General features: G+C 44.6%; 1 protein-coding gene and 1 pseudogene across 2 annotated transcripts in view; one reads left to right on the forward strand and one right to left on the reverse strand.

The window, feature by feature from the left end:
- DNAJA3 (DnaJ heat shock protein family (Hsp40) member A3) overlaps positions 1 to 27,922 on the forward strand; it is a 34,684-nt gene extending 6,762 nt beyond the window's left edge. Inside the window, exons 3-12 of one of the 2 annotated variants that reach the window (XM_059692972.1) lie at positions 3,451 to 3,534; positions 4,931 to 5,131; positions 6,344 to 6,496; positions 12,008 to 12,155; positions 13,215 to 13,279; positions 14,878 to 15,006; positions 15,504 to 15,619; positions 16,381 to 16,478; positions 24,489 to 24,604; positions 25,228 to 27,922. In XM_059692972.1, the coding sequence (XP_059548955.1) occupies positions 3,451 to 3,534; positions 4,931 to 5,131; positions 6,344 to 6,496; positions 12,008 to 12,155; positions 13,215 to 13,279; positions 14,878 to 15,006; positions 15,504 to 15,619; positions 16,381 to 16,478; positions 24,489 to 24,592 (1,098 nt within the window). In that variant the 3' untranslated portion in view covers positions 24,593 to 24,604; positions 25,228 to 27,922. The remainder of the gene's footprint in view (positions 1 to 3,450; positions 3,535 to 4,930; positions 5,132 to 6,343; positions 6,497 to 12,007; positions 12,156 to 13,214; positions 13,280 to 14,877; positions 15,007 to 15,503; positions 15,620 to 16,380; positions 16,479 to 24,488; positions 24,605 to 25,227) is intronic. The other variant, XM_059692973.1, reaches the window with a different exon arrangement.
- LOC132232484 (large ribosomal subunit protein eL37-like) lies at positions 2,613 to 2,901 on the reverse strand (annotated as a pseudogene).

A 27,922-nucleotide genomic window follows, 5' to 3' on the forward strand; every position in this document is an offset into this window, starting at 1 on the left:
TTAGAATTATTTCTTCTCTTAACTCAGAAAGTGTGAAATTTCCATCATCACATCCCAGAATATATTAGGACCAATTTGTAAAGTGGCATGTGTGTTATTTAGACCAATGGTTCCCAGATTTTTTGCTCTGATCAAAAATTTAAAATAAAAAATGGGGACACCAGTGTAGGAGTGCCAACTTTTGTATTTTGTCTAATATCGATGTTAAAAATAACAAGTACAGCCCTAACCAGTTTGGCTTAGTGGATAGAGCGTCGACCTGCGGACTGAAGGGTCCCAGGTTTGATTCCGGTCAAGGGCATGTACCTTGGTTGCGGGTACATCCCCAGTCGGGGGCGTGCGGGGGGTGGGCAGCTGATTGATGTTTCTCTCTCATCGGTGTTTCTAGCTCTCTGTCTCTCTCCCTTCCTCTCTGTAAAAAATCAATAAAAAAAATATATATAAAAAATAACAAGTACAATCTATTAATGTCGTTGGTAAGAGAAAGAGGATCTAAACACCATAAAAATAGGAAAGCCACAATATCAGAATAAAGAAGATCTTTAAATTAAATAAAATATGAATTGAATACAAAAATAAATTACCTTTATGAAAAATTCACTACAAGATTGTTTAAATTGAAAAAAAAAGTTTTTTGTGGGTGAGCAAAAACTTTTTCCAGGGCCAATGTATGTGAACCAAGTACTGATCAAGACAGACTTAACAGGTTATGGCTTGGATTGCTACTTCCTTTTCCTAATTTTTTTAAAAAGTGTACAGTACACTGGTTTTTAATATATTTAGTTCTCTAGTCATCATCACAATCAATTTTAGAACATTTTCAACAACTCAAAAAGAAACCCCAGCCCTATCCGGTTTGGCTCAGTGGATAGAACGTTGGCCTGCAGACTGAAGGGTCCCAGGTTCGATTCCAGTCAAGAGCATGTATCTTGGTTTCGGGCACATCCCCAGTAGCTGATCGATGTTTCTAACTCTCTATCCTTCTCTCTTCCTCTCTGTAAAAAATCAATAAAATATATTTAAAAAAAAAAAAAAAGAAGAAGAAGAAGAAGAAAGAAACCCCATACCATTAGCACTTAGACCACATTCTTTCTCCTCTGCCCTTGCAGTTGCTAACCTTTCAATCTATGTATTTGCCTGGTCCAGACATTTCACAGAAATGAAATCATACAACATATAGCCTTTAATGACTGTCTTCTTTCACTTTAGCATATTTTCAAGGTTCATCCATGTTGTTGCATGTATAAGTACTTCATTCCTTTTTTTTTTTTTTTTAAATATACTTTATTGATTTTTTACAGAGAGGAAGGGAGAGAGATAGAGAGTTAGAAACATCGATGAGAGAGAAACATCGATCAGCTGCCTCCTGCACATCTCCCACTGGGGATGTGCCCACAACCCAGGTACATGCCCTTGACCGGAATCGAACCTGGGACCTTTCAGTCCGCAGGCCAACGCTCTATCCACTGAGCCAAACCGGTTTTGGCTTTTTTTTTTTTTTTTTTTTTTTGATATATTTTTATTTCAGAGAGGAAGGGAGAAAGGAGAGAGAGATAGAAACATCAACGATGAGAGAGAATCACCGTTTGGTTGCCTCCTGCACGCCTCCCACTGGGGACTGTGCCTGCAACCCGGGCATGTACCCTTGACCGGAATTGAATCCGGGACCCTTCAATTCACAGGCCAATGCTCTATCTACTGAGCCAAACCAGCTAGGGCTCAGATCATTTTTAAAAATACATTTTTAATGATTTCAGAGAGCAAGGGAGAAGGAGAGAGAGAGATAGAAACATCAACGATGAGAGATAGTCATTGATCTGCTGCCTCCTGCACATACCCCACTGAGGATCGAGCCCCCAACCCAGGCATGTGCCCTGACCAAGAATCAAACCAGTGACCCCTTGGTTCATAGGTCGACACTCAACCACTGAGCCATACCTGGCCAGGCTGGACTCAGATCTTGATAAATCCTAATGGCAAGAGGCTTGGTGAGGTTATGACACACATCCAAGGCGGACACAGCTAATATATGGTGTACGTGAGACGAAAGTACAGATCTTTCTGACTATAAAAGGCCTCTCGGCTCCTTGTGCGAGTCTCATGTTTTAATATATCTTGTCTTGGAGTTTGGGACCAGCCAGTAGATAGACATATCTTGCCTTGTAGCCTGGCCATGCTTGAGACCGCCCCCCCCCCCCCCCCCCCCGCCTTCAGTGCTTAGCTCACAGCCTCTGACATGCATCCATATGCTGGTGTGAGGACCAGCATCTCCAGAAAGCAGATTAAGCAGCCAGCTGCTGGCAGTGATGGAGCCAAACGGCCTCCCCAGACACTGTCAGCTTTAGGATTCTGTTTCTGTGCACCTCCTTGCCGTCATATAAGGGACCTGTGGTAATCCAAACTTGGAAGGCCAGGCGTCCAGCCAACAGTGGTGAACACCTACAAAGCACACAGCACTACTCAGCACAGCCAGAAGGTAGGCTTCGTTTTAGAGCTGCTCAGCACACCTGTATGCTCAGGACAGCCAGGTGAGATTTAGGTTTTTTAAAAATTTCATTTAATTAAAAAAATGTTAAACCATGATATTTGTTGCATGGCTAACCATTGAAATCCTTAAGATGAACTGGATGCGGCCACTGCTGCCCTCTTGAGTTTAGGTGTCGTTCCTTCACGGAATCTATGCCTGAATCCACGGTACACAATTTTTAGGTGCCTCATGTGACCAGTTCCGGTAGTGTTTCGTCGGCTAGCCTGGGCGCTCCACTTATACTCCCTCTTGCATTGGCGGGGTAGCCGCACTGGCCGTAGGTGGACTTGGACGGGTGGTAGGCTTCGAGCCACTGGACGGCACAGTGTGTGCGTCGGGTTGTGGCGCCTGCTGAACGATGACGTCCCCTTCATCGTCTTGCTTCTGCTGCTGGGACCAAAGAGCAAGATGTAGTTTTGTTCTTAATATTTAAATGTATGTTTTGAATATATTCCTCTTACTCAGAATGCAAAAAGGACAAGGTAGTAAACATTGAAGTCTTTTTTTCTTTCTTTTTCTTTTTTTTTGAAGTCTTTTTTCCATTCATCCATATTCCTCCTGTAGCAGTGTTACCAGTTTATTGTATGTTCTTCCAGAAATCTCTTCATCCAGTTATTTTCCTCTCTTTTTTACATAGATGAAAGTGTACCAGACACACTATTTTGCATCTTTCACAAAGGTGCTCGAGTTCTAAATAATTAATTGTTATTTTTGGTAGAGATTTGTTGTAGTTGAAAAATGTGTACATACCTCAGATTTGAAGACATGGTTTATTTTGATGTCTTAAACCTTGTATTATTGCTATTTTTTATAAAGTTATAGAGAGACAACTACTATGAAGGAGACAAAATTGTGACAGGTATTTGGGATTCAGTTTTAGTAATCATTTTGTGTTCATAGTAATTTACCGTTTCCTCCCATAGCTTGCCAAGAAATATCACCCAGACACAAATAAGGACGATCCCAAAGCCAAGGAGAAGTTTTCCCAGCTGGCAGAAGCCTATGAGGTAACCCGAACCACCGGTGTGTGCAGTTACTGTCATTCAGCTGCATGTATGCATCAGAGTGTGCTGCACAGGGCAACCTGATGTGTCCTAAGTTCCAGTATGAAGGCTTTGTCCCTGCACCAGCTCATCTTGTTAAAGAAAAAAGAGATTCCCAGGTCTCATGCTAGATCTAACTTGGAATCTCAACAAAAAACACACAAGGTCCAGTCTATATTAACAAAGCTTGGACTTGTCGCTGGGTCTGGGAACACCTTGCTGGATGAATTCTGCACCTATTTGATCACCCCCTCTTACTTAGGGCATTGCTTTTTGGAGGGGATGGTGGATCCTGTAAAAGTAGAAGACCACCACTGCCCTGGAGGAATTTAAAGTGTGATCCGGGACAGAACATGAAGCTACTGAACAATTCCGGAGGCCTTTAAACGTGGACTTCTTGCCCTGACCAGTGTTGCTAAGTGGTTAGAGCGTTGGCCTGAGCACTGAAGGGTCTCAGGTTCAATTTCTGGTCAAATGTACAAACCTGGGTTGCAGGTTCAATCCCCAGGCCTAGTCAGGGTGCGTGCGGGAGTTAACCAATTGATGTGTCTCTCTCACATTGATGTTTCTCTCCCCCCTTCTACTTTCTCTGAAGAACAATGGAGAAAATATCCTTAGGTGAGGAGTAAATAAATAAATAAATAAATAAATTTTAAAAAGTGAGCCTTCTTCCCAGATTCTGACCATGCAAAAAGAGTTCAGAATATATAGGATATCAGGACATATAGGATATCAGGACGTATAGGATATCAGGACATATAGGATATCAGGACGTATAGGATATCAGGACGTATAGGATATCAGGACGTATAGGATATCAGGACGTATAGGATATCAGGACATATAGGATATCAGGACACATAGGATATCAGGACGTATAGGATATCAGGACGTATAGGATATCAGGACGTATAGGATATCAGGACGTATAGGATATCAGGACGTATAGGATATCAGGATACATAGGATATCAGGACACATAGGATATCAGGACGTATAGGATATCAGGACACATAGGATATCAGGACACATAGGATATCAGGACGTATAGGATATCAGGACGTATAGGATATCAGGATGTATAGGATATCAGAATATATAGGATATCAGGACATATAAGATATATCTGCTCTCTGTGTATGTACATTGGCCCTCAACCTTTTGAGAGTAAGTCACAGACTTTGTATCTCTCTATTCCCAAGTATTTCAATATTTTCTAAGAATAAGAACATTCTTTCTCATAACTACAGGATTGTCAAAGTCAGAACATTTAATGTTAATAGTGTCATTGTCTGTACGGGTGTCTGTCCCTGGGTCTCCGGAGACCTGGGAGCACCTGACTACTTGCCTTTTGTGGAAGGTGCTGAGTGACGAAGTGAAGAGGAAGCAATATGATGCCTACGGCTCCACTGGCTTTGATCCTGGGGCTGGTGGCTCTGGGCAGAGCTACTGGAAAGGAGGCCCCACCGTCGACCCAGAGGAGCTCTTCAGGAAGATCTTTGGGGAATTCTCATCATCTTCCTTTGGGGATTTCCAGAGCGTATTCAGTCAGCCTCAGGAGGTGAGCTCATTTTGAAGAACCATTCAAATTTTAGCTGCTAAATGTGGTGTAAACAGATTTTATCAGTTTCTGTTTCTCAAAGAAAAGGCAAAGCAGCTTAAATGGAATGGTCTGGAGGCAGCCATTTTGATAAGAAATATTCAAAAATTTAAAAAATCATATAGGGAATGTATATTGTACATCTATTTTGACTTGAGTATTACTGTTGCTTAACCAGGCAGCACCTAAGGCTCTCAGAGTCCCTTATTAGGGTATATTTTATCCAGGAGAGCTCAATCTAGTGGGAAGACATTCCCAGTCCTAATTCCATGTTTATGTCCTAATAAGACATTCTCAGAGTTGACGAGGAAGGGGGAATGTTTATGACTTAAGTTATGATTATGGATTATTTGAACTGTCTGTAAGGACTGTATACAAGTATTATTTGTGAACAATTTGTTGAAAAATGCATTTTTACTTAAAACAAACATTACCTCTTTAAAATCCTAAGGAGTAGGGCATAAACAGTTAAGTCCCATCTATTCTTACTTGGCAGAGTACAGATAAGTAGAGCAGTTGCAAAGTAACTAGGGAGGGAAGAGATGAATAGGGAGAGCACAGAGGATTTTTAGGGCAGTGAAAATATTCTCTTTGATCTATAATGATGTATATGTTTGTCATTATGCATTTGTCTAGACCAGTGGTTCTCAACCTTCCTAATGCCGCGACCCTTTAATACAGCTCCTCATGTTGTGGTGACCCCCAACCATAAAATTATTTTCATTGCTACTTCATAACTGTAATTTTGCTACAGTTATGAATCGTAATGTAAATATCTGATGTGCAGGATGTATTTAGGCGACCCCTGTGAAAAGGTCATTCGACCCCCCCAAAGGGGTCGTGACCCACAGGTTGAGAACCGCTGGTCTACATCCATATACTAGTAATGTACAACACCAAGAGTGAACCCTAATGTAAACTGTGGGCTTTGGGTAATTATGATGTGTCAGTGTAGGTTTACCCTTGATTAAAAAATGTACCACTCTGGTGAGTGATGATGATGGGAGAAATTGTACATGGGTGGGGGCAGGGTGTATGTGGGAAATTTCTGTACCTTCTTTTCAATTTTTGTTCTAAAAAATTAAGTCTTTAAAAGTAAAGTAACTGCAAACTGCTGGCTAGTACCCTCCCCTATTTTAAGAAAGATGACAGGCCATTCCTTGATTTCTCTAGTATATCATGGATTTGACATTCAATCAAGCTGCCAAGGGTGTCAACAAGGAGTTCACTGTGAACATCACCGATACCTGTGAGCGGTGCAATGGCAAGGGGAATGAGCCTGGCACGAAGGTGCAGCATTGCCACTACTGCGGTGGCTCCGGCATGGTAAGAGCAAGTTAGAGCTGCCCGCCCGCCCCTGCCCCCCCCCACCACCCTCAACCTCCCACCTACTCAGGGGACTCTGACCTCATGCCCATCCATACTTTCCACCATTCCTTTTTTCTATGTTTGAATATTTTTTTGAGCAGTACCTACGGCTTTGAGAATTCATAACTACATGGAACTGTTTTATCTAGAACCTTTTGTATTTTTCCAAGCATGCTATGTCTTGGTCAGTAATACAGACAAAGCAAAGAAACTTAGCTTCTTTCTCTAAAAATATGCTTTGGGAGATTTTTGTAATTTTTTTAAAAATATATTTTTATTGGTTTCAGAGAAGGGAGAGGGAGAGATAGAAACATGCCTCTGCACACACCCCCAGGAGATCGAGCCTGCAACCAGGGCATATGCCCTGACTATGAATTGAACCATAACCTCCTGGTTCATAGGTCGATGCTCAACCACTGAGCCATGCCAGCCAGGCTGATATTTGATAATTTGAATCCAAGTTGGTGTTGTTGGGGGACACTTTGCTTGAAGTGTAATCATTTTTATTTTTTTGTAACTTGTTGATGTAATTCAAGCTTATAGAACAGTATAAAGAACCACTCCTGCCGAAACCGGTTTGGCTCAGTGGATAGAGCGTCGGCCTGCGGACTGAAAGGTCCCAGGTTCGATTCCGGTCAAGGGCATGTACCTGGGTTGTGGGCGCATCCCCAGTAGGAGATGTGCAGGAGGCAGCTGATCGATGTTTCTCTCTCATCGGTGTTTCTAACTCTCTATCTCTCTCCCTTCCTCTCTGTGAAAAATCAATAAAATATATTAAAAAAAAAAAAAAAAGAACCACTCCTTTATTCCTTTTACTCAGCTTCACCAATTGTTAGCATTTTGTTCTACTTGCTTTGTCATTTTTGGTATGCTCATTTCCTCCCCCTTTCTCCTTGTGTATGTATTCTGCATACATGCATGCATGTACACACATTTCCCCAAACATTTGAGAGTAAGTTGCAAACATTCTGTTTCTTTATTACTGCATACTTCAGTGTGTGTTTTCTAAAAACAAGAACATTCTTTTACATAACCACAGTACAGTTTTCAAAATAAAGAAATTTAATGTTGTTACACTACCATTATCTATACAGTACTTAGATTAATTCAACTGTCCTTACTATGTGTGTCCCCCCCCCCCCCCCCCCCCGTCCAAGATCCAGATGGGGACCTTGTATAGCACTTGCTTATCTTTCCTTTTGTCTCCTTTAATCTGGAACAGTTTCTCATCCTTTCTTTCTCTTTTATGACCTTGACTGTTTTTTTTTTTTTAGGATTAGAAGACAGCTATTTTTTTAAAAAAATTCTTTATTAGTTAAGGTATTACAAATGTGTCCTCATCCCCCCCATTAACCCCTATCCTCCCCCCCCCCCCCCCCACTCATGCTCTCATCCCCCTGTTGTCCATGTCAATCGGTTTGGTTTATATGCATGCATACAAGTCCTTTGGTTGATCTCTTCCCTTTATAAGACAGCTATTTTTAATAGAACTCCTCTCATTTTAGGTTCATACCTCAGAGATATAGTGCCTTTTTCAGTGGATCATATTAATGGTCATAAAGTGTCAGTTTGTCCCATTAGTGATAATGTTACATTTGATCACAATCAGTTAAGGTAGTGTCTATGAGGTTTCTTCATATAAAGTTATTTTTTCCTTTGAAATTAGTAACAAAGTTGTAGTGAGCTTGCATTCCTCTGAGAGAGGGCGCTCTTGGAGAGGATGAATTCCTGTGGCTACAGTTGTGTGAGCCAAGTTACTTTCACTTGTTGCAGATATTTAGATATGTTTTATGATTGCTTCCAGTTCCCTCTCACTTCTAAGGTCTTTTTTCTGAGTCCTTGAATTGCTGTGAATTTTTAAAAAACATTTCTGAAGTGAGCATTGAGGTAAGATAGTAAAGCTAAAGTGTATTTCTTTTAAAATGTAATATTTGAGACTGGGAAAAACATTTGCAACACATTTGCTAAAGGATTAATATTTCTAATACTGTATGTCAAGGTCTCTTTCAGAATAATGAGAAAAAGACCAACAGCTCATTGGAAAAACTGATCAAAATGAACTGAAGAGGAAATGCAAGTGACCAGTAAACATTTCTCACTAGCAGTCAGGGAAATGCAAGTGGAAATAAGAATATGCCTTTGATTCATCCTCCAAATTGGCATACATTTCAAAGATTGGCACAGTCCATGCTGACAAGCCTGTGGGCCATAGGCATTCACGTGCCCTGATGGTGAAAGTAGAAACCAGTCTGGCTTTTGGGAAGGGAAGCTGCACATGCAGAGGCTGTCCCTTGCAGCCTGTGCATAATAGTAAAGGCCTGGACAACCTCAGTGACCATCACGAGTGAGTTGTCTGGAAAATCATGGTGCATCCATATAATGGAAAACTACAGTGATGGAAAATGCTTGCCTAGGATATTAAATTGTAAAAACAAAACAAAAGCTGCAGAACCGTATACATAGTATACAACTTTGGCTTAACTGACAACTTGTAATGCATGTAGATGACTTGAAATATGTGCCTTCAGGAAAGGTACCTGGAATAATCAGGGCTCAGGAATGAGGGGAGACACTTAACTTTTAATTGCACCTCCATTTTCTACTTTATAATTTTGTACCATGCATATATGCTAGCTTTTCAAATAAGTGTAATATGCAAAGTTTTAAATATAGTAATTATTTGTCCCAGTGATTTCTCCTTTGGGAATCTGTCTTATAAAAAATAAAGATATTGCCCTAGCTGGTTTGGCTCAGTGGATAGAGCGTCGGCCTGTGGACTGAAGTCCCAGGTTCGATTCTGGTCAAGGGCACATGCTCAGGTTGCGGGCTTGACTCCCAGTAGGGGGCGTGCAGGAGGCAGCCAGTCAATGATTCTCTCTCTCTCTTTTTTTTTTTTTTTTTTTTTTTAATATATTTTATTGATTTTTTACAGAGAGGAAGGGAGAGAGAGAGAGTTAGAAACTTCGATGAGAGAGAAACATCGATCAGCTGCCTCCTGCACATCTCCCACTGGGGATGTGCCCGCAACCCAGGTACATGCCCTTGACCGGAATCGAACCTGGGACCTTTCAGTCCGCAGGCTGACGCTCTATCCACTGAGCCAAACCGGTTTCGGCTCAATGATTCTCTCTTATCATTGATGTTTCTATCTCTCTCTCCCTCTCCCTTCCTCTCTGAAATGAATAAAAATAAAGGTACCAGCTGGCTGGTGTTGCTCACTTGGTTGTCCCATGTTCCAAGCGTTTGCTGGTTGATTTCCAGTCAGGATACACACCCCGGTTGCAGGCTCGATCCCCACTAGTTGTTGTTCAGGAGGCAGCTGATTAATATTTCTCTCTAATCAATGTTTCTATCTCCCTCTCCCTTTCTCTCTCTCTAAAATCAATAAAAACCTTTTTTAAAAAAAGGAAAGAAAAGAAAGTTTCGGAGCAATGTGTACAATAAACTAATATTTTTACCTTTAAAAAGACTTTTTTATATAGAGAGTAAATTGTGGAAAGAATACTTCAAACTATGAACTTAATAGATTGGTTAACCTTGGGAGTCAAAATGGGGAGATTAATAACTTTTTTTTGGTTAATCCTCACCTGAGGATATTTTTTCCATTGATTTTTAGAGAGTGGAAAGGAGAGAAGCAGGGCGGGGGAAGAGAGAGAGAGATTGGTTGCCTCCCCCACGTGCCCCAACTGTGGCTGGGGATCAAATCTGCAACCCAGGTAAGTGCCTTTGATCGGAAATCAAACCTGTGACCTTCTGGTACATGGGCTGATGCTCTAACCACTTAAATACACCATCCAGGACATAACTTTTTTCTTATTTATTTTTTTAAACGTTTATTTATTTCAGAGAGGAAGGAGAGGGTGAGAGAGAGAGATAGAAACATCAGTGATGAGAGAGAATCATTGATTAGCTGCCTTCTGCACGCCCCACAGTGGGGATTGAGCCCACAACCTGGGCATGTGCCCTTGACCGGAATTGAACCTGGGACCCTTCAGTCCGCAGGCCAATGCTCTATTCACTGAGCCAGACCAGCTAGGGCATAACTTTTTTCTTTGTATATCTCTGTGTCCTTTGATTTGCCACAACAGTGTATTTGATACACATATATTTGGTAATATAAAAAAAAAATCAAAGCTGTTAGGTTAATTAAAATGCAAGTGAAGAGCTGATAGTGGCCATACATCCTAAGGCTTCACCAGCTCTGGGAGGAGCTGGGGAGACTCCTGAAGGATTGGGGGATTATAGAGGGGAAACAGGGAAAAGACATTCCAGGAGGAGGAGCCTGAGGAGCACCAGTGCCTATAAGAGTAGCTGCTGGCCTCACTGCTCCCAGGTACCCATGCTAGGGGGTGGGGACAGTAGGACGGGAGCCTGGGATAGGTGGGAGGGGTTGGTGAAATCAGCCCAGTTCTTCCTCTATGGCCATCAGGGAGTAGAGGCCTGTGCTGCTCCCCCCTTGGAGTGGTCTAAATAGCAGGGTCAGTGACCAGGCCGGGATTGCATTCAGTTGTCATTCTGCTCTTTATGTTTCTGTTTTCCCAGCTATCACTTTTGTAATGGGAGGGGGAGCACTCTTTTTAAAATGTATTTGCTCAAAAGAAGTAAATTTATGTATATATAAAAGCCTAAGTGGCCATTATGACTGAAGGACCAATCCACCAGTCGCTATGATGTGTACTGCCAACCTCCCTCGGCTCCTCCCCTGGCCGGCCCCCATCAGCCCCTGGTGCTAAACCATTTGTAGAGACCTGCTTCTGGGTCGGGGTTTCGTACATAGCAGAGCAGCTCCCTCGTTGCGATCTATTGAAAGCCCTCCACACAAGGGTTTGTCTCACTCCAGTCCTCTCTCCCTTCCCTGGGGGCCGCCCACCATGGTGGCGGGGTCGGGGTGGTGGCAGACGCAGTCCCTTTCTCAGGAAGGCTGGCTCCTTCCTCGGGCCTGGTGGCCAACCTCCCACAGTCTGCCCCTCTCCTCCTCTCCCCCCTTCTCCCCCCTATGCACGAATTCCTGCATCGCGCCTCTGGTAAATAAAATAAATGTATTTGCTCAGTTCCCAGGTGTTTTGGGAACTTAGTGATTTGGAATTCAGAGGTCAGTGGGTTCTAGGTCAGAGGTCAGATTAACAGTTTGAGCCCGTGCACCTGCACCTGTGTTCTCAGGCAGTATGTTTTAGTGCGTATGCACACAGAACATGAGTTGCGCGTTTCTTTTTAGAGAGGAAATAAACCACATTGATGTGTTTCACTTATTTATACATTCATTGGTTGTTTCTTTTATGTGCCCTGACAGGATCGAACCTGCAACCTTAACATATCAGCACAACACTATAACCAACTGAGCTACCTGGGCAGAGCAGAACAAGAGTCTTTAATGAAACATTTATATTGTACATACTGTGGTCCAAAAGCCTTGGCTGTCAGAGTTTACCTGTGTACTTAAGGGTTTCATTTCTCTACTCCTTTTATCAGGAAACCATAAATACGGGCCCTTTTGTGATGCGCTCCACGTGTCGGAGATGTGGTGGCCGAGGCACCATCATCACAACTCCATGTGTTATATGCAGAGGAGCAGGAGAAGCCAAGCAGAAGAAGAAAGTGGTTATCCCTGTGCCTGCAGGTGAGTTCGGGCTCCTCCACACACAGGACTGGAGCTGAAACATTGTCTCCTTGTGATTTGGCTGTTGTAAAAGCCCGTGTGAAGGCCCTAGAGCCCCGGGCTGGAGGAGGAATTAGAATCTGCTTGCGTTTTCCTCTCTGCCGTAGTTAGCCTTAAAGTCTGTACTTACATGTCAGTTTGGGGAGCAGGGACCTGGCATGTTCACTCTTCCCCGTGCATGGCGAAGCAGCTCCTTCATCTCCGTCTACTCCACAGGCCAGTGTGGTCCCCGTTGCTAGCCCAGTCTGCACCACCATCCCTCCTGGAGGCAGGGGCCGCCTGAGACTGCTCTCCCCAATTGGCTCTTATTCCCAGGGTGCTCTTTTCACAGGACAGTCTGATCATGCCACTCACCTTGTTGAAGATCCTGCAGTGACTCTCAGGGGCAAAGAAAAGGCTTCCTCTCTTGGTCTGTGCTGGCCTCTCCAGCCTCCTCTCTTAGGAGCCTTTCCCTTGTTGCCTGCCCTGCAGTCTTCCCAACTTTCCTCCAGCTCCTTGAACAAGACATAATGCCTCCTAGAACAGTCTTTGCATATTGCTGTTCCCTGGGTCTGAAACTTGCTTCCATCATCTTTTCAGCAGTTAATTCTGGTCTTTTGGGCTTCCCCAGGGAAGCCACCTGAGACCCTTCCTGTTCCTTAGATGTACGTTAGCCTGGAGCTGTGACATTTTCCTTCGGAGAACATGGCTCTATTTGAGATAACTCATTTTTAGAGTTGTTATTTGATTAATATTCTTCTCTGCTACTGGACTGGACACTCCTTGAGGCACTATGTGGCCCTGGTAAGAGGCAGGTGTTCAGCAGGGTTCAATTAATAAATAGAAGGTGCCCTCGTTTGGTTATGAGTTATTGTATGGTGCAATGTTGAAAAGTACTTGTTGCCATATTGAATAACTGGTGTTCTCATTAACGAGAAACAGGAATGAGGAAGGCTTTCAGTGGCTTGAATCTTGAGTGGAAAATGCCATGGGAGATCTCCAAATAATCATTCTTTTTTGAACTTTTGTTCTCACTCGCAGGAGTTGAGGATGGCCAGACTGTGAGGATGCCTGTAGGAAAAAGAGAAATTTTCATCACGTTCAGGGTAGGTGCTCTGCTTGCACAGTCTCTGTTGGGCCTTGCTGTCATGGAGAAGTGGGAGCTTCCTGGGATACGTCCTGCCATCCAGTTTCCAAGGAGAGCAGTGGCCATCTTGGTGGGGTTATTAAATGTGTTATCAATCTTTTGTGCCAGGTGTGGAGAGAATAGAGTTGCTTTAAGATACTTATAAGTTGTAAACAAAAAACAACAACAACATAAAAATACAGAAAACATCTTGTGTTTTTACTTATGTATCAAATTGTTGGTAGGGACAGTACGTCTCAAAGGTACAATTTTACCCACTATATACAAGGGCAAACGTGGTTTTCTTAGATAAGGGAAACCTTATAGGAGATAATGGCTTCTACTGGCATTTCCACTAGCTACATAACTGAGAAACGCCCACACAGGTGCAGCAGGCAGAGGCACAAGGTGTGTGTGACTGCCTCATTCATTGTAGTAAGACACGACAACCCTCTGTCCTTGGAGAAGAGAATAGTGGGTGAACTTCTCTGTGGTTGCAGACAACTGAAGAGCAGTCAGAAGGAAGAAACTGAGCCACATGTGTAACAAGACTTCTCAGTTACAAAGAGGAGGGAAAGAAAGGTTGCAAGAGGGTGTAAGGAAGATAATTTATATAACTTTTTAAACCACTTGAGTTGATGTAATATAATAAGGACATGTAAATATGTTGTAGAAGTTAAAAGATGCTTGTAGGAATGATAAATACTAAATTCAGCAATGTAGTTAACTCTGGAGAGGTGAGGAGGAAGCAAGGAGACTTCACCTGCATTCATAACATCTTATTTGTAGTATTATGTTATTTACTTTGTACTTTATATACATGTGAAATATTTCATAATTTGAAACAGACAAAACTAAAGGGTGAATATTCTAGACTGAGAAAGACAAAGACAGCAAGCTGGAAGCCAATAGATAAGACAAGTTTGGTAGTCCGACCAGTGTTGCTCAGTTCATGATGTCTGAACCAGGAGGTCATGGTTCGATTCCTGGGCAGGGTACATGTCCAGGTTGTGGGCTCAATCCCCAATAGGGGGTGTACAGGAGGCAGCTAATCAATGATTCTCTCATCATTGGTGTTTCTATCTTTCTCTCCCTCTCCCTTTCTCTCTGAAATCAGTAAAAGTATTTTAAATTTTACACACCCAAAAACAGTACTTATGAAATCAAAATAATTCTAGTGTTGACAGCTGTCTTAAAGGTAGTTTGTGCCAAATGACCATTTGGAAAACCATTTTTGCCTTTATGGATTTATTAGTCTGTGTTCCTCTTTACTTTCTAGTAAAGTAAGATTTTTTTTAATGTTCAATAAGCCAGTTTTACTTTATTTCTGTTCATACTTGAATGGCTTGATCTGAGCCTGAGGAAATCTAGGCACTCTGGCATTATAGTATAGAAATGAATCTGTGTAACTTGGTATAGTGCTTCTCTTTGGTGAGTATGCTCTCCTCCTCATGCTACACCCCAAGCATAGAGGCAGTGTAGCGCATCTTAGGCCCTGGGCTCGGGCTGCTGACACAGGCTGATGTTGTTTCCAGAAGGCCTCTGTGTATAATGCCCATGTCCTGTGTTTGACCCTAGGTGGAGAAAAGCCCCGTGTTTCGGAGGGACGGCGCAGACATCCACTCTGACCTCTTTATTTCCATAGCTCAGGCTCTTCTTGGGGGTACAGCCAGAGCCCAAGGCCTGTACGAGACAATCAGCGTGACGGTAAGGGGCAAAATTGTCTTCACCACCCTCCTACTTCATTGCTTCCTTTTTTTTTTTTTTTTTTTTATCTTGAAATGGAAAATGGCTGACAAGTGGCTAGAACCTGTAAACAACCAACATGTCAGGGATTCAGGGGAAATGGAAATGGGGGAGACAGGAGGAATGTCTGGCCATTCCTTGAGTTTGGGTCACAAACTCTGGGCCTGATGGTGTCATCACCAGGGACAGCGGTTCTGAAGTCCCATTCCCTCCTTTGCTGAGCCAGGGAGCAGCTTCGGTAGTACACTTCTGTATTGGCTTTGCCTCTTGAGGTCTGGCTCTCCGTGCTCCCTCCCTTGGCTCACCTCCCCGGTCACCTGCCCCTATATCCTTATTACTGGCTCTGCTCAGGGTGGACCCCAGCTTAGCCAGTTTTCATGTTGTTGGTGGTGGGCTCTGTCTAGAAACCCAAGTGGGCAACTGGAGCGAGGAAAACCACAGGCTTCTTTTCCTTGTAGATCCCCCCTGGGGTCCAGGCAGACCAGAAGATTCGGATGAGTGGGAAAGGCATCCCTCGGATTAACAGTTATGGCTACGGAGATCACTACATTCACATCAAGATAAGAGTTCCAAAGTAAGCGCCCACTTAGCCATGGCAAGGCCTGCGGGATCCCTGCACACTTTCACCATCAAGCAAGGGCCATTTGAGGGCCTTTTGCGTGCCAGGTCCTATGCTGAGTGTGACAGTGTGGTGGTTTAGCACCACCACAGTGCTGGGGCTTGGGCAGGCTACTTCTTTAAGTCAGTGTGTCCTGCCCAGGTTTTCCATCTGCAAGGTGGACATAATGAAAAAGGTTGACCTCCTTGAGTTGGAGAATTAAATAAATAATACATAGGGAATGCTTAGCTATTGCTGCTGTTGCTTTTATTATTATTGCTCTCAGGGTGTTCACATTCTGGTGGGAGAAACAGATGTATAACCAGATCATGGCACAGGATGCCCACATCCTCTGGAAGAAAGATCCAAGCAGAATGCTGTGGGCATCCAGAACAGGCATGCTGACTCTGTTGGGGAGAACTAAGTTGCCAGCACTCCTTTTAATTCCCTACACACACACGCAGGCAAGCACGCACGCACGCACGCGCGCTTACTAAAGCTCCTTGGCCCGCCCCAGTAAACTGTTTAGTACAGCCATAGAGGCAGTTGTTTGAAACACTTAGGGTATTTTAGGAGATTTTTTTTACAGAAGCTTTGAGGATGTGATGTGGTTCTTCAGGTCAGGCTGTACATTCTGTCTGGGTTGGGGGTCCCACATTTCCTACACTAGCCTAGGTCTCATCCTTCAAAGAGCTGCCCAGAGGAAACACTTGACACTGACTGTACTTGCTCCACAGGAGACTGACAAGCCGGCAACACAACCTGATCCTGAGCTATGCTGAGGATGAGACTGACGTGGAGGGGACAGTGAATGGCATCACCAGCACAAGCACCGGTAAGGTGGCACGACGGCACATGTGCATCCTCAGTCCCTTTGAAGCATGTTGTTTCCACTTGGGGATCTTCATGGGGCCTCCAGAGAGCACAGAAGAAAGAGGGGAGCTGAGGGCTCAGAGCAGCCAAGTGTAACTGTGCTCCAGAGCACAGCTGCTCCTCCTTCCTCTGTGTTAGAGTACTGGATGGCTTCCTGCCTGATTGCAGCCTGGTGTGTCAGAGAGCTGCTCTTCTGAGTTCTATCCTTGGTTCTGCCACTTGCCTTGTGACCTTGGGCACATCACCACATAGAGTTCCTTGTAACAGCTTAAGAAGAGGGATGGTAGGCTTTATGCATTCCTGACCCAGAACGCTTCACCAAGATTGCAGAGTGTTTGATAACATCTTCCACATCAATAAAAACCGTCGTCACGTGGCTTCAAATCTGCCTATTCCCAGCAGGTCTAACTTTGAATTCCTCTGGCAATGAACAGATGCCTTATTTACCCTGAGCTCAAATGTCACGCTCTGTCTACAGAGTATAGTTAAATATTAGTGATATTTGATACCAAATGCTTTCAGGCAGAAGCTCTGGAGATGGGAAACGGTGACCACAGCCCTTTTCCCATGGGAGGGGGTTGCTGTATTGTGGAGATGCTGGTTCTCTGTTGGTTGGACGTCTGCTCCCGTCAGGACAGGCTGTACTGAGAGTGTAATTGGCTTCAGCTGTAAACATGTTTCGTCCTTGTTGCATCATTTTGTTTCTGTCTGGACCTCTTGTGTTTTCAGAACTTGAAGAGTAGTAGATTAGTACTGTATATGGTCATTCAGAGCAGGTGACGGGGGCAGAGGGTCGGTTTCCCAGTGAAGTAGAGGGCTTGGTCTTGGATTCACTTCCCACTCCACCCAGCAGGGAGGGGTGTCCCAGCAGGAGCAGCCTTTGCATGGACTTTGCTGAACTCCTGTTGAGTCCAGGAGACCAAGTCCTCTGTGAAAAAGTAGTGACCACAAATCCCGTGGCTTAACCAAGCATGGATGAGATACTTGTTTTAAATGGTGTGATACATATGTATATTTTTTCCTTATTTTCTTGTTATACCCTTGAACAAAAAAGAAGTGGAAACAGTGGGAATAGTTATTCCGTGTAATTTTAATGTACACTTCCAGCTTCTCCTTTCTGAATCCCAAATGTTACCATAATCGCATAGCATGTGAGATTTGTTCTGCAGACAGCTCTCGCCTGCCCTCCTCTCTGCACCCACCCAGAACTTGGGGTTTCTTGAGCTAAGCCCTGCACAAGCACATGGGCCTTGTACACTATATTAGAATGTTGGGTATTAGTAGTCACCAGTTGTTGCTTTTTTTTTTTAATGTTTTTATTGATTTCAGAGAGGAAGGTAGAGGGAGAAAGAGAAACATCAATGATGAGAATCATCGATCGACTGCCTCCTGCACGCCCCCTACTGGGGATCGAGCTCACAACACAGGCATGTGCCCTGACTGGGAATTGAATGGTGACCTCCTGGTTCATAGGTTGATGTTTAATCACTATATCACACTGGTCGGGCCTGTTGTTGCTTTTTAAAACCCCTTTCTGACCATTTAAATTGAGAGTTGATCATAGTTAGCTTCTGAGTGTTCTTAGAACCCTCACTATTTTTATGGTTCCTTGTCCTGATAGCTAATTCCCTCTTGTCTTATTCAGCCAGAATTTATTGGGAGCTTCTTGTGTGTTTGATACAGTACTTTGCCAGTTCTTCCTTTAAGATTTATATTACCCTGGTTGGTGTAGCTCAGTGATTAGAGTATTGTTCCATGTACAGAAAGGTCTTGGGTTCGATTCCCGGTCTGGGCATATACCCAGGTTGTGGGTTCAATCCCCAGTCAGGGCGCATGTGGGAGGCAACAGATTGATGTTTCACTTTCACATTCATGTTTCCCTTCCTCTCTAGAATAAAAAAAATATATATATATATATATATCCTTGGGTGGGGATTTATTTTTAAGTTTATTTTTTTTATTGACAGTTTTACTGAGTATAGATTAACTTTTTTTTTTTAATATATATTTTATTGATTTTTTACAGAGAGGAGGGAGAGGGATAGAGAGTTAGAAACATCGATGAGAGAGAAACATCGATCAGCTGCCTCCAGCACACCCCCTACTGGGGATGCACCCACAACCAAGGTACATGTCCTTGACTGGAATCGAACCTGGGACCCTTCAGTCTGCAGGCCGATGCTCTATCCACTGAGCCAAACCGGTTAGGGCTAGATTAACTTTTAATATATGCATTGGATGCACTTCTGAAAAGTTGTTTATAGAATGAAATGCGTATGCCAAATTATATAACTTTTCTATTCCCATTGTGATTTCAGAGTTGTATTCCAATAGGAAATTTGGCTCCCGGGCATAAATTTTTAAAAATTTATTTTTGATTGATTGATTGATTTGGGAGAGAGAAGAAGGGAGAGAAAGAGAAACATCAATTTTTTGTTCCACTTATTTATGCATTCATTGGTTGATTTTTTTATGCACCCTGATTCATATCAAACCCACAACCTTGGCCTATCAGGACAACTGAGCTACCTGGCTGGGACATAAATGGCATTTAAGAATCTTAGAATTGGCCCAGCCGGTGTGGCTCAGTGGTTCAGTGTCAACCTATGAACCAGAAGGTCATAGTTCGATTTCCTGGTTGGGACATGCCCAGGTTAGGAGCTCAGTCCCCAGAAGGGGGTGTGCAGGAGACTGCCGATCAGTGATTCTCTCTGATCATTGATCTTTCTCTCTCTCCCTCTCCTTCCTCTCTAAAATCAATAAAAATATGTTAATTAAAAAAAAAAAAAAAGAATCTTAGAATTGGGCCTGGCCAGTGTGGCTTGCTTAGGTGGTTGGGTGTGGTCCTGTGTACCAAAGGGTTGCTGGTTCAATTCCTGGTCAGGGCACATGCTCAGGTTGCAGATTTGATCCCCTGGTTGGGGGAATGCATGAGGCAGCCTATTGCTGTTACGTTCTCACATCGAGTTTCTCTCTTCTCTCTTTCTCTCTTTAAAAAAAATCAATAAACTATTCTTTAAAAAAAAAGAATCTTAGAATTGGCTTCAAGGAATGCACTATCCGTCTGCTATCTGGGTGTAGTTAAGCTTCCATTTACACTGGGAAGAAAGTTACTTTTGTAGTCCCCGTAGAAAAATATGACAGTACATATAATTCCCATTTCCTGGCATCTTCACTAATAGTGGTTCCTGTTTATTTGAGTAGAGCCTCAATCTCTTTTATTTCAAGCATTTAACAAAAGGTATTAACTGAAGTCATACTAGAAGCAGTTGTGTTCAGTTATCAGTAGTTCTTAGGATAAAATGGACTTTTTTCAATAGCCTTTAAGTACATGTGAGTTAGAGTCATTAGAGACCCAGGAGAGTTATTGTAGATACAGATTGATTCCTGAGTGTCTTTGCTTTCATTATGGGAAAGAGTACCTGGAAGGCATTTGAAATAGACACAATTACATAGGAAATTGACCTAAAGTTTTTGGTGGGTTTAGCATCCTTTGTTTATTTTTGTTCCCTAATGCAGCTGCTGAAAACCTTAATGGCTGTCCCTAGCTTCTTTCCCAGTCTGAACCACAAAGACTTATAGTGTACTTAGGGACTCTTAGCGCTTAAGCAAAAAGACACAGGATATTGGGACACTTTCAGATTACTTTGTGACTTTTTTAGTTATAGACACAATGTGGCTCATTGTTTCTGGACCATCATTAATTCTTCTGATAATACACACATGTACATTTAGCTGTGTGTTATTCCTGAGCTAATTATTTGAGAATTCCTGCATGTTCTATTCTCTGATGTGGTTGATATTATTGACTATAAACCCCCGTTACACAGGGCAGAGGCAGGTGAGGGAAAAGATACATTAGTAGAATGAGAGGCACTCTGCTAGCTCAGGTTGTGTGTGTAGATGGCGCAGGGAGTCAGGCTGTGAGTGTAGACCTGTACCTCCACCTGTGGGGTGGGTCCCGTCCCTAGAAGTCAGATCCTGGAGTACTGTTGGCCCCTGTTTCTTCAAACAGATGTTCATTTAGCATTTCCTGTGTGCTAGGAAGTAATGCACAGAGACAGGATCTCTGCCCTCATCCAGCTACAGTACAAATGGGGAAGATGGGACAAGCATTGAACCCCCAAATACATGCTAGACCAGGGGCGGGCAAACTTTTTGACTTGAGGGTCCAATGGGTTCTTAAACTGGACCGGAGGGCCGGAACAAAAGCATGGATGGAGTGTTTGTGTGAACTAATATAAATTCAAAGTAAACGTCATTACATAAAAGGGTACGGTCTTTTTTTTTTTTTTAGTTTTATTCATTTCAAACGGGCCGGATTCGGCCCGCGGGCCGTAGTTTGCCCACGGCTGTCAGCTAGACCTTTCTTATAACAATAGGAGTTTGATCCAGAAGGGTAGTACAGATTCATAGAATGAATATTACCTGGTTATTCTTCCCCTGGCTTCACCTGTGAACAGCCATCATATAGTTCTGACTTGGAATCTCTTCCTATAGTAACTACAGTGTTTTTTTCATCTTTGAACCCCCAGCACTTTGCACTGTACCTGGCCCAAGGCTGGTTCATGGTAAATGTTAGCTAAGTTGTTTTGAATTTATTTTCCTAACCATTGGCTGGGAAACACTCTGAGGAAGAGAGAGAAAACAACCCTTCTAAGGAAAGCCATGCATGGTCTAATAGAGGAATTCTTTGGCATTGGATTTGATCTCTGTCTGTGGTAGACTGAGCAGGCCCACCTTCTGAAAGTGCAGGCTAGAAATGCTTATTTGGCTGGGGTGGACTTCCACAATGGGGCATTTCCTATTTATTATAAAGTGCAAAATTCAGGTGCCAGTTTTATTGAAAGCAGCTTTGTACATAGTACAGCACTTGTATTTGTATCTTGTAATGAGAACAGAAGACACCTGGGTGCCCAGGACACGTAGCTTCTACCCCAGGCTTGTCTTCAGAGAAATCAGGACACACATACACACACACACACACACACACACACACACACACACACACACACACGAGAGAAAGAGAGGGGGGTGGGGGGGGGAGAGAGAGAGAGAGAGAGAGAAGAGCCATGTATTTATAGACTTTGTCATCTATGTGCAGAGGCTCACAGTTTATTCCTAATTTTTGGATTAGAATTTTAAGTTCAGTACTTAAATCCTTTTGATGTCCTGTTCAGTAAATACTTCTGAAGGAACCCATTCCCCTTTTAGCTAGATTTAAAATAGAAAGAGAGGTAAGACTGTGTTCCTGGTAGTATGGAGTGAGAATTTCTGGGTGTGTGTCTGTTTTTGTGTGTGTGTGAATTATTATTATTATTGTTATTATTTTTTGGTAAGAGAACATCCTATATAATAAAACCCTAATATGCAAATTGACCGAACGGTGGAATGGCTGGCAGAACGACCGGTTGCTATGATGTGCACTGACCACCAAGAGTCAGATGCTCAACGCAGGAGCTGTCCTCCTGGTGGTCAGTGTGCTCCCACAGTGGGAGTGCCGCTCAGTCAAAAGCCAGGCTCACGGCTGGCAAGCGCAGTGGCAGAAGTGCTAAGGAGCAGCGAGTCAGCCGGTAAGGAGCAGTGAGAAGGTGGGCAGTAAGGAGCAAGGGGTCCTGGACTGTGAGAGGGATGTCTGACTGCCAGCTTAGGCCCGATCCCAGATTGGGCAGGTGGACACCCCTGAGGGGTTCAGGACTGCGAGAGGTGCAGGCTGGGCTGAGGGACCACCCCCCCTCACTAGTTTCATGCACTGGGCCTCTAGTCCTATATAATAAAGAGCTAATATGCTAATTAGACCGAACAGCAGAACGACCATCCGGATGACTTTCTGGACAAAGCCGGGGTTGTGAGGGCCAAGGCACAAAAATCGTGCATTGGGCCTCTAGTTTATTTATAAAACTACAAAGATGGAAGAAGAACTCTGTAGAAGAAATGGGCTGAGGAAATAAGTTATAGAGGCAAAAGAAGGGCTCTAGGAGCTTGGGAGTGGGGAAGGTAATGGTAATGCCCTGGTGGGGAGTAGAGGGGAAGGGAAAAGGAAAGGTGTGGGTATGCTCCCTGTGGGGAGAGCACCTGTTGTGAATTATTAACCAGCTAACCAGGTGCTTGTTCTGGCTCTCCCAGACCGGCCACCATGGCTCAATACCTCCGTGGCCATGGGGCACAACTACTTCACAACCTGCCATGGGGTGATGAGGAGAGCAGAGTTGGGGAGGAAGTGTCAGCAGTCACTGAATGTTTTTGTGCCTCATTATAACTAGTAAAGAGCTTGGGTTCTGGTGTCAGAAGGTTCAGGACCCATCTCTGCCATTATTAGCAGTGAAGCCTTAGTAGGCAAATTACTTCACCTCTCTGAGCCTTAGTTTCCTCATCTGTAAATTGGGATAATAGTAGGACTTACTTCATAGGGTTCTACATGATTAAATGAGATCACATAGGTAAGCATTTAACATGGTACATGGCACATGTTAAAAGCTCCATCAGTGGTAAATCTGTGACACATGTAAACTCTCAAACACACACACACATGAAGGTTTGCCATCTCCTTACCCAGGGCATAGTGAAATCCAATACTCTTGCTATCCCTTGCTCTAGGAAGCCAGGAGTAATGGGACATTTCTGATTCCTGGATCCCTTTGTGTTAGGAGAATCCTTTTTGTTAAGTCTCTGTGTAAGAAAAGGGGATGTGAAAGACTGAGGGAGGGCACACATGGCAGTGGGTGCCTCTCACAGGGGCTTGCTGTGCCAGTTTTGCAGTGCCAGGTCCTCAGCTGGGGAGCCCTAGGAATCAGAAGTCACCCTGCTGCCTGGGCTTTGGTGATTGCTCAGACCCCTGTTAGCAGGTCCTTATTCAGGGCCACTGCTGTTTCTGAGGACATTTCCTGAGCTGTGAGAGCATGCCAGTCCAAAGGACTGCCCAGGGGCTGGACCTAGGACAACCTTGTCCCACTTCTGCTGGGGGCCTGTTGTCCTGGGCCTCTCATTGAGGAAAGGGTCTTAGACTGTGATCTTGGGGACCATGACCTTTTTTTCTTCTGTTGTGCATTGTGCTTAGCGTACATCTCCTAGCATGTTAAAAACCTGCCCCACACTTTAAAATGTTGAGTACAGGTCTGTAATCTAACTCATAACAAAACTTTGCCCTCCCTACCTAGTGGTTGGTAGATCTTTAAAATTATGCATTTGTACAACAGAGTTACTCCCGTTAGTCTCAGCTTGGGCCCTAAAGAAACAGGGAGCAATCTCCCTTTTTCTGGAGCATTTAGGGTTAGATGTCCCAGATGGGAGATCTTGCCCAGTAACATACAGGGTCCTCCACCCCTGTTGTTACAGATAAGTGCTATGTCCTGGGATTCTGAAAGGCAGGGAATCCTTCCCTGAGTATCCCAGAGACGTGTGCAAGTGAGGAGTATGGAAGCTGGTCGGTTAGTCTTGACATTGCTCTTCACTTTCTTAGAGTCAGTGGCATGGTGGTTAAAACCTAGGCTTTGGAGTCGACAGCTTAGGTTTGAACTCCCATTTACTGTGTGATCTTACGCAAACCATCTCTCTGTGACCCGTTTTTTTGTTTTTGTTTTTCCCTCTGAAATTTACCTGTAAGGTTATCCCTTAGGATTAAATGAACTAATGTTGAAACTTTGTGGCCTGGCCAGGAAGGCATCTGGCACTGGGTTATATTTTTTGTTACAGTTGTTAAGATGGAGATATCTGGTGATTGTCTGGCTGTTTTTATTTCCCTCCTCCGGGCCAGTGACTCAGGTAGCAGTTGGGATACACTGAAGCGCCTGTTTGCTTCAGGCATCTGAAAAGGCAAGACAGCCTTGGCCAACCTGGGAGCTGCCCCCTCTCCTGTTGGTGGCTTCCTGATTGTTGAGCTATTGGGTGACCAGGTGGGGGTAGGCGGGGCCTGGGATGGGACGCCTGGAGGTGTGCGCCCTTGACCCCAGTTTTTTCTGCTGTTTGTGCCCAGGTGGCAGCACCATGGATAGCTCCGCAGGAGGCAAGGCTAGGCCTGAGGCTGGGGAGGACAAGGAGGGATTCCTTTCCAAACTTAAGAAAATGTTTACCTCCTGATACCTAGCCGAGGTAGGAAAACCCTTGAGGTTTCTCCCCTTTGTTTTTCTCTGTTAACTAATCCTTGTTTTCCCTTACTTTAACCAATTTCATGCCCCTCATGCCCCCCGATGCCCCCAGAGTTGGAAGAGGTACCAGGCTCAGGCATGGTGTATCTGGCTCCCCTTGGACCAAGCTTCTTGGCCCATGGAGACACCTGCATTAGGTAATGTGGCAGAGTCAGTGGCAGTGCAGGGCTGAAGCAGACATAGGGGGAGGCTGCACTGGGGGCTGCCTCTCAGCCCTCCCTCCACCAGCTCCTAGGGGGCTGCATCCCACAGTGGTGGGAATCTGTTGCCCACAGTCACAGAGGGTGAGTCATAGCAGAGCCAGGCTTAGAACTCAGATCTCCCCAACTCCCTGCCTGTTTCATAACACCTGTTCTTCCTGGGGATGCAGGGCACCATGTAACCTCCAGGGGCTGCCAGGAGTTGTGCTTGCTAACTGGGTTCTTGGGACCAACTTTATACTTGTGTGGGTTCCTGATGGCTGCAGCTCCTGGCATAGCTCCTTCCCAGGGATGATAGAAGCTCACCCACAGGAGTTTTCTGTCCTTGCAGTGCCAGTAAACTGTAACCATTTGTGTCTTGGCTCAGGAAAACGGTCCACTGGAAACTAGGCTGGGAGCAGCGGCTCCTCCTCATGGCCAGGGCACCTTGGAAGCAGGAGGATTCCAGAACTGCAGCACCGAGCCTTGCCTACAGAGGCCCTCTGGACCGCCTTGGCAATAGCAAAATCATGTGACAACACGCCTCTCCACAGAATGGTGATGGTGGACAGCCCCTGGGCAGTAAGGCATGGCATGCCTGAGGGCTGGTAGAAGTTTTTGTTCCATGGGTGTAACTCAGCCTCTTCTGGCTCAGACAGAGTAAGACATCTGGATACATCCTGCAGAGCCAAAACTCTAATTTGGAATCAAATGTGGTGGAAATCTTAGTAAAGAATTAAAGGCTATGCTTACAGCTTTAAAATGAAGCCTGAAGCCGCACCAAGTTGTGAAGTGATTAATTTCCCTCTCATCAAACCTCTGGGAGGTTCTGGAATGAGTCTTTCCTGACAGGTTGTCTTTTCCAGGAACTAGGGCCCTGCAAGCCCCCCTCAGTAGACGTAGCCCTTGCTCTTCTTGGAATTTGTTTTAATTCCCAAGGGTACCAAGCAGCTGGAACGTGAGGGCCTTGGGTCCTGGGGAGTCCCACACAGAGGGTCCCTGGAGATACTGTTCCTGACGTGGGCTGTGATCTTTGTCAGGATGGATAGTCCTCCCACCCCACTGGGGTGGCCTCTTGTCCATGACTGTTGAGTTCTGTTGTTTGAAGCCAGGTGTGAGTGGAGCCTGCCCTTCTGCTGGACCACAGCCATCCCTGGCCACAGCCTAGCTAATGGTCTCCTTATCCCAGAGCCTTACCCCACTGCCCGTTACAGCTTGGTTCTCATCACTTACACTGTTGACACATGTTTGCAGAAGTGTGTTTCAATTATTTAATGCTAAGAAGCATTGTCTTTTCCTGTGTAAATGTTTGTTCAGAAAAGGAAAGCACAGTCTAAGCAGGTGAAGGCTCTCCACCATCCAGCCAGAGCAAAACAGTTTCCTCAGCCTCAGCTTCTAGGATGTGTAGATTCCGTTTCCAGACCTTCCCGTTGTGGTAAGACAGGCTAATGGAGAACACTTCTGAATAGCTTCCCTTCATAATTTACTAAAATAAAGCATCTATTAGTGTCTGATCTACGAATGTAAAATGATTCTGTATCAATGTAAAAGATTATCTACTGCAAAAAGATATTTAAAACCTACATTGTGGTTACTTCTTTTTTGAAAGCGTTCCAGCAGCTTTCTGCAGGCGGCTTCGCAGGGGCTATATGGTGTTCTCAGCAGATCCAGCTGCGCCACACTCCTGCTGGCCTTTCTGACCCAGTCACGCCTGCCTGCGGGCACATGCACACTGAAGGGTGTGTGTGCTCTGACAAAAACTAACCTTCTCAAGCCCAGGTCCTGGAGCAGGGAGCTTGCCATGGAACAACGTGCTGATTTGAATGAATGTCCTAGAATTTGGTGGGTAGCTTCTTTTGGGGGAGCCTGTGCCATGAGAGATGTGCAGTATAGCCTCCTACATCACTGTCTCCCTTGCTAGATTTAGTTCTCCCCCATTATGTTTAGAGGAATATTAAGTGTGTGTGTGTGTGTGTGTTGTGTGTGTGTGTGTGTGTGTGTGTGTGTGTGAAAATTTTTGCTCATTGTAGTTTGATAGTCTGGGCTCCCAGCAGAGACTGTCTCACAAAAGCCCCAATGCTGCACAGCTGGAGTGGGTCCCGCGCACATCTCTCCCACCAGCCCCTGGGCTCTGAGCTGAGCAGTTGGAGCACACTGGCTGGGCTGGGTGAAGAGGATGGGAAAGACTTGATGGGCAAAGAAGGAGCTTAGCAGTGACCTCCTGCCAGGTTTAGATGCTTGTCATTCATTCAAGCAGTTTTACTGAGTGTCTGCTGTGGACTCTCAGCATGGGTCCCTTCATGATCCAGACCCGGGTACAGCAGCAGGAAGCTAGGCGGAGCAGCTCCTGACAGCTTAGTTTATCTCCTATAGAAGTCAGCGGAGTCCCACTCATGTCCTGTTTTTTGAAAGAAGTCTAGAGAAAAATTTTGAAAGAGAAACGGGGGTTTTCTTGCTAACAATACCATCATTGCTTACGAGGGTCCTTCCCGCAGATGTAGGAAGGTGCCGGTGCAAATCTAGCATCAAGTCCCACTCAAGGCTTGGATTGGGCTTATTCCCACAGTTGGCTCCTGAGGCATTTGTCACCAGACAACTTTGCAGCCTGAGTTGGGGCTGGAGCATGAGATGAGGCATTAAAAAAAATGATCTCTAGGCCCCAAGCCTTTGGAGATTGAGAGGGGGGGCAAAGGTAGATGGGTGTTGAGCATTTGCTGAGATGTTAGGATGGATGAGGGAAGGCAGGGTCACATGGGGGTGAGGCCAGCTTGGGCACTGAACCTTGTCTCCATCCCCCCCTGCAGGCCTCTGTTCTGGTTTGTTTTCCCACCTGAGCCATCCTCCTCCTCAGGCCTTTGGGCTCTGGTGGACTTGAGTGCAACGTTACTTCCCTGTCATGAAAACCCCCCTCAGTGTATAAGAATCTCTCCAATCCCACAAGCCTGCTCCCCAGGACTGTCCCTGCCCTTTACTTCGTTCTGTAAAATCGGAGCCCTTCACTGAATACTGTCATATCAGCTGTCACAGCTTTTGTGGGAGGCATGTGGCACTCTTGTTAATAAACACTGTGAAACCTGAACTTT

Source organism: Myotis daubentonii, chromosome 4 (assembly GCF_963259705.1).
Source record: "Myotis daubentonii chromosome 4, mMyoDau2.1, whole genome shotgun sequence".
Classification (NCBI taxonomy): domain Eukaryota; kingdom Metazoa; phylum Chordata; class Mammalia; order Chiroptera; family Vespertilionidae; genus Myotis; species Myotis daubentonii.